At 53.7% G+C, this 5,239-nt stretch overlaps 1 protein-coding gene across 1 annotated transcript; it reads left to right on the top strand.

The window, feature by feature from the left end:
• The first annotated feature begins 1,728 nt into the window (after positions 1-1,728).
• On the top strand, positions 1,729-4,987 carry LOC123189446 (formin-like protein 2). The gene is made up of 4 exons (XM_044601864.1): positions 1,729-3,415; positions 3,513-3,703; positions 3,801-4,036; positions 4,119-4,987. The coding sequence occupies exons 1-4, from the start codon at positions 1,776-1,778 to the stop codon at positions 4,776-4,778; spliced, it is 2,727 nt and encodes a 908-aa protein (XP_044457799.1). The 5' UTR covers positions 1,729-1,775; the 3' UTR covers positions 4,779-4,987.
• Positions 4,988-5,239: the final 252 nt, after the last annotated feature.

Raw genomic sequence — 5,239 nt, 5'->3', positions numbered from 1 at the left:
AGGGCAGCGCGTCATCTAGTTTTTAGTATTTTAATTAATGTAATGTGGACTTTCGCCGGCCTTCGTGGCCGGTTTTTATGTTTAATTAAATGCATGTATTTATTTTCAAAATGTTTGCAATACTTTTTTTGGCGCGCCGATGAAATGGGTCGGGCCAGCGTTGGGGCTCGCGCCGATCCAAATACAGCGCCGGACGTTGTGTCCGCCGGACCGACACAAACGGACAAAAAGCGGACAAAAGCGTCGTTCGTTTGGATCGGCTCGGTCGGCTCGTTGGAGTTGCTCTAAGAAATCTAATATTTGCTGGATATTCAGGCGCTAGATCTTACCTGAACCTGGTCCAGTCTGCCACATGCCGACGCGCCTGCTTGATCTGCCAATATTGTGCAAAGCATGTAGTGAGATGAATCCGAAGCTATGGGTTGGCACTCCTGCTTTCACCCTTGAGAGAAGTGCATATTACACCCCTCAATTCTAGCCCTAGTCTAATATACAACCCCCAACTTCAATACCATCTAGTAGTTTACACCCCCCAACTCTCAAAACCAGGCGAAATTCAACCCTCCTCTCCTCGGTGACCGGTTTTGACCTGTTGACTGGGTGAACGGTAAATTGAAAAGAAATATATTTAAAAAAAATTACGTTTTTTCACCGGCTGAACAGTAAAATTTTAAAAAGTTCTAACTAAATAATAATAAAATAATTTTAATTTTTTAAAATGTTGTTTTTTGTGTGGGTGAACACTAAATTTCAGGAAAAAAATAAGAAAACAAAAAATTCTGAATTATATTTGCATGAAACAGTCAACAGTTCGGGCTGATATATTTTTTTTGTTGAGAGACCACTGAAATGTCCAAACAAGCTGAAAATTGTCACAGACATCACACGCTGAAAAATCGTCCACGCAAAAATAATTTGGTTTTTTTTGGAAAAAGTATTTTTGGAATTTACTATTCACCAGGTAAAAAATCGAAACTGCTTGTTGAATTTTATTTCCAACTTTTTTTTGAATTTACTGTTCACTCATTGGGAAAACCAAAATATTTTTTGATTTTTGTTACTGTTCACCCAGTCAACATGTCAAAACCGGTCAACGGGAAGAGGAGGGTTGAATTCCGCCTGATTTTAAGAGTTGGGGGTATAAAGTAGATGGTATTAGAATTGAGGGGTGTATATTAAACTAGGGCTAAAGTTGAGAGGTGTAATATACACTTCTCTCTTCACCCTCTGAGGGCACTCAATTCCCAACCACATTCATGGGTCCACGCATCCCTGCTACTACTAGATGCCACCAATCCAACAGCACCCAGGCTAGGGTACGGTGCCTTATACAGTTTGTTTTAAACACACCACCTGGCATGTGTACGTACTCCTGCCAATTCAAACGGCTGAGACCAGCGGCATTGAATCGTTTTACAGGGGAGAATCATTGTCCCAGACCCCCACCCAGATCGGTTACCAGTAAAAGGCGGATAACATTGTTGTTTGACGCCTGATGGCCAAACAGCCTTGCGGTAAAAAACAAGTCTGCAGAGCGCACGCAGCGAACTCGCAAAGGGACGCGCGAGCAAAACCAACAGCAACGACGACAGGGCAAGCAATAGAAAATGATTTGAATTTCCGTGCCTAACTGTTTTTTACTGTCCGTTTGAATCTGACCGCACATGACACAAACTACTGTTAAGCAGTTCAAACTTGAGTGCCATTGACGCCTATCTATTCTTAGCGGACGGGTGCATGGACAGGGTGATGCAAAAGCATATAGGCAGGTACACATGCAAACTATTGCACTGCACGTACCTGCAGTTGCTCAGAGGTTCCTTGCAGTGGCGTCGACGCCTACCTTGGCTGCCCTGCCGGTGCGTGTGCGTGCGTGCGTACGTGCCTGCTCCATTCCGTGGATCGCACAGCCTTTCCGCAGCTCTTCTACCAAATCAGAGGAGCATTTCCTCCTTCCTCCCCACCTTGAAATGGCTGATGCCTGCAAGCCTGCAATCATGTCCAATCTCGGTAGACGCCACCGCCTGCCGCGCCTCTTCTTCATCGTGTCCTTTGCCGTGCTTCTCTTCTCGGTAGGCTGCAACGGCGAGGAGAGGGGAGATCAAGCTGATGGTGGGGGTGTTGGCAGCTTCAGATTGCTGCTTGGCATTGGTGCTCTGGGCCCGAGGCCATTGCGGAGGCAGCATCACGCCCATGCCGTCGCTCCGGCTCCGGCTCCGGCTCTCGCACCGGCACCGGCGCCGGCGCCGGCCACGGGTCGTCGTGCCCACTTGCCGCTGCTCCACAAGAACGCGCGCCTCCCGGACCCCGTCCCCGGGAAAGTCGCCCACAGGAGGAACGGCACGGCGCACAGCCCGCGGGACGGGGGAGGTGGGCACGACCACGATGGGAAGAAAAGCATGCAGCTAGTCATTGTGGCCGCCGCCGCGGCGCTCTCCGGCGCGCTGGTGGTGCTCCTTGTCGTCCTTGTGGTGTTCCTCACGTGCAGGAAGTTTCAGAGGAGGCGCGACGGGGCTGAGCAGAGCGGCGCCACTAACAAGGTGAGCTTTGATCCTGGCCCGAACCTGCTCTACCTGGACGCCGTCAAGCCGTACATCGGGGCAGGGCACGACGACGCTGAGGCGCCGGGGACGGTCGTGCCCGGACCGAAAGATGACGAACCGAAGCTTGAAGAAGAAAACGATGCCGGAGCTTGCTCCGAAGACGACGGCGCCGGGTCGGTCCATTCTTCGTGTTGCTTCAACTCCTCGCACTTCTCCTACTCCGAGCTCCGGGACACAAAGTCTGGTCTGGCCGACGGCGTGTCGCCGTCACCTTCCGCGCGGTCAAGACGGCGGAGCTCTGCTCCTGCGACGCCCGCGGATAAAATGAAGGCCGCGAGTCCTTATTCGCCGCAATGCCCGCGCACGCCCGGGAACGAGGAGCGAGTGTGCCGCGCCCACTCGCCGAGCTCGTCGGAGTCAGCAGCGCGGCTCTTCATGGATCCTGAGCTCCGGCGAACCCGCGGCTCATTGAGCTTTCCAGGAGTGCAGAGCAGCAGCACGCGCCAATCAAAGGAGACAAAAGCAGAGGCAGGAACCGTGCGCTCGGACGCTGCAAGTGACATGACGGTGCCACCACCACCTCCTCCTCCTCCACCGCCGCCGCCACTGCAGCCGGCTTGTGGTCCGGGTGTTGTGCCACCGCCGCCGCCGCCACCCCCACCACTGCTCATACTGAAAGAGCAGAATTTTCGGAGAAGTGGTGGCCCGGGTCTACCGCCGCCGCCCGCGCCGCCGGGCATGCTGAGGCAGAGCGCGCCGCTGGGGAAGAATGGCGCCGCGCTGCCTAAGCTGAAGCCTCTGCACTGGGACAAGGTGCGCCAGGCACCCAACCGCCGGATGGTGTGGGACAGAATCCGATCGAGCTCATTCGAGTAAGCCTGGATCAGTTTGACTTTCCGTTTTTCTGTCACGCACGCACTCATCTTTGAATCTGAAGCAGTACAACTTTTGATAATTTTTGGTTTGCAGATTGGACGAGCAGATGATCGAGTCGCTGTTCCTGTACAACTCGAGGCTCTCGGCGAAGCACGAGGAGGCCCAGAGCCGGAGCCCATCCCTCGGCAACCATGTCCTGGACCCCAAGCGGCTGCAGAACATCACCATCCTCATGAAGGCGGTGAACGCCACCGCCGAGCAAATCTACGCCGCGCTGCTGCACGGTAACTCAACGGCTGCACGGCGCACGTATCTATCAACAGGACACGCTCATATCATACGGTGGTGATCCTTGATTTGGTTGCTGGATCTTTGGTGCAGGGAACGGCCTGTCGGTGCAACAACTGGAGGCGCTCACCAAGATGGCGCCGACCAAGGAGGAGGTGGAAAAGCTCTCCGGCTACGACGGCGACGTCGAGAGCCTGGTCCCGGCGGAGAGGCTCCTCAAGGCGGTGCTCACGATACCGTGCGCCTTCGCACGAGTCGAGACGATGCTGTACCGCGAGACCTTCGCCGACGAGGTCGGCCATATCAGGAAGTCGTTCGCCATGCTCGAGGTGAGCGCTGAGCAGAGCTCGACATGCTACTGTTGCAACCGCGCGCTAGTTCCTTGACGTTTTTGTTTCTTTGTTTCGAAAGGACGCGTGCAGGGAGCTGATGTCGAGCAAGCTATTCATGAAGCTGCTGGAGGCCGTGCTCAAGACAGGGAACCGGATGAACGTCGGGACGGCGCGGGGCGGCGCCATGGCATTCAAGCTCGACACGCTGCTCAAGCTCGCCGACGTCAAGGGCGCCGACGGGAAGACGACGCTGCTGCACTTCGTGGTCCAAGAAATGACGCGGTCGCAGAAGTCGCCGACGCGCGCGGCCGAGGGGACAGACATCAGCACCGGCCTGGCCACCGAGCTCACCAACGTCAAGAAAACGGCGACCGTGGACCTGGACGTGCTCACCACGTCGGTCTCCAGCCTGTCGCAGGGCATCTCCCGGATCAAGGAGCTGGTGGGGAGCGGCCTCTCCGGCGACGAGAGGAACGGGTGCTTCGTCGCCTTCATGGCGCCCTTCGTCAGCCAAGCCGAGGAGGTGATCCGGGAGCTGGAGGACGGCGAGCGCCGGGTGCTGGGCCACGTGAGGGACATCACCGAGTACTACCACGGCGACGTGGGCAAGGACGAGGCGAGCCCGCTCAGGATCTTCGTCATCGTCAGGGACTTCCTGGGGATGCTGGAGCGGGTGTGCAAGGAGGTCAGGGGGGTCAAGAATTTCCATGCTTGGAATCCTGTTCTGAATAACGTATGATGCTTTGGTTTTGAGTGGTTCTTGGCTAGATTAGAACAGAATCCGTTATACATAGTCCACTGATGATTTTGGTTTGGTAGAAGACTAGATTGTTGAAGATTGAGATGTATAGTTGATGAGTTGATCACTCAGTGGGAAGATACGAGATGATGTTTGAACTGGCACCGTTTGAAACAAGGGTCTGTCTAAGACACATATGTCACATCTAACCTTGTGTCCATTATATTTGTGGTTTATTTTTTGTCCCAGCTTTTTTTTCCTTGTTGCTTGCTGCGTTATTTGTGAAAGTTTAGATGTGATGTCCTTAAAAGACATCTAGATATGAATTAGACAAACTGTTGAAACAAACAAGTTGGCGTGTGTTTGTCCCCTTGTTTAGTCCTCTTTTGTCTCATTGCTCATATCTCTTTCTGCAGAATTTGAAATTTTGAATCGGTTAGTGTCACCTGCAGAGTTTCAGA

Source organism: Triticum aestivum, chromosome 2A, assembly GCF_018294505.1.
Source record: "Triticum aestivum cultivar Chinese Spring chromosome 2A, IWGSC CS RefSeq v2.1, whole genome shotgun sequence".
NCBI classification, from domain to species: Eukaryota; Viridiplantae; Streptophyta; class Magnoliopsida; order Poales; family Poaceae; genus Triticum; species Triticum aestivum.
This window is presented reverse-complemented; position numbering and strand designations above follow the sequence as displayed.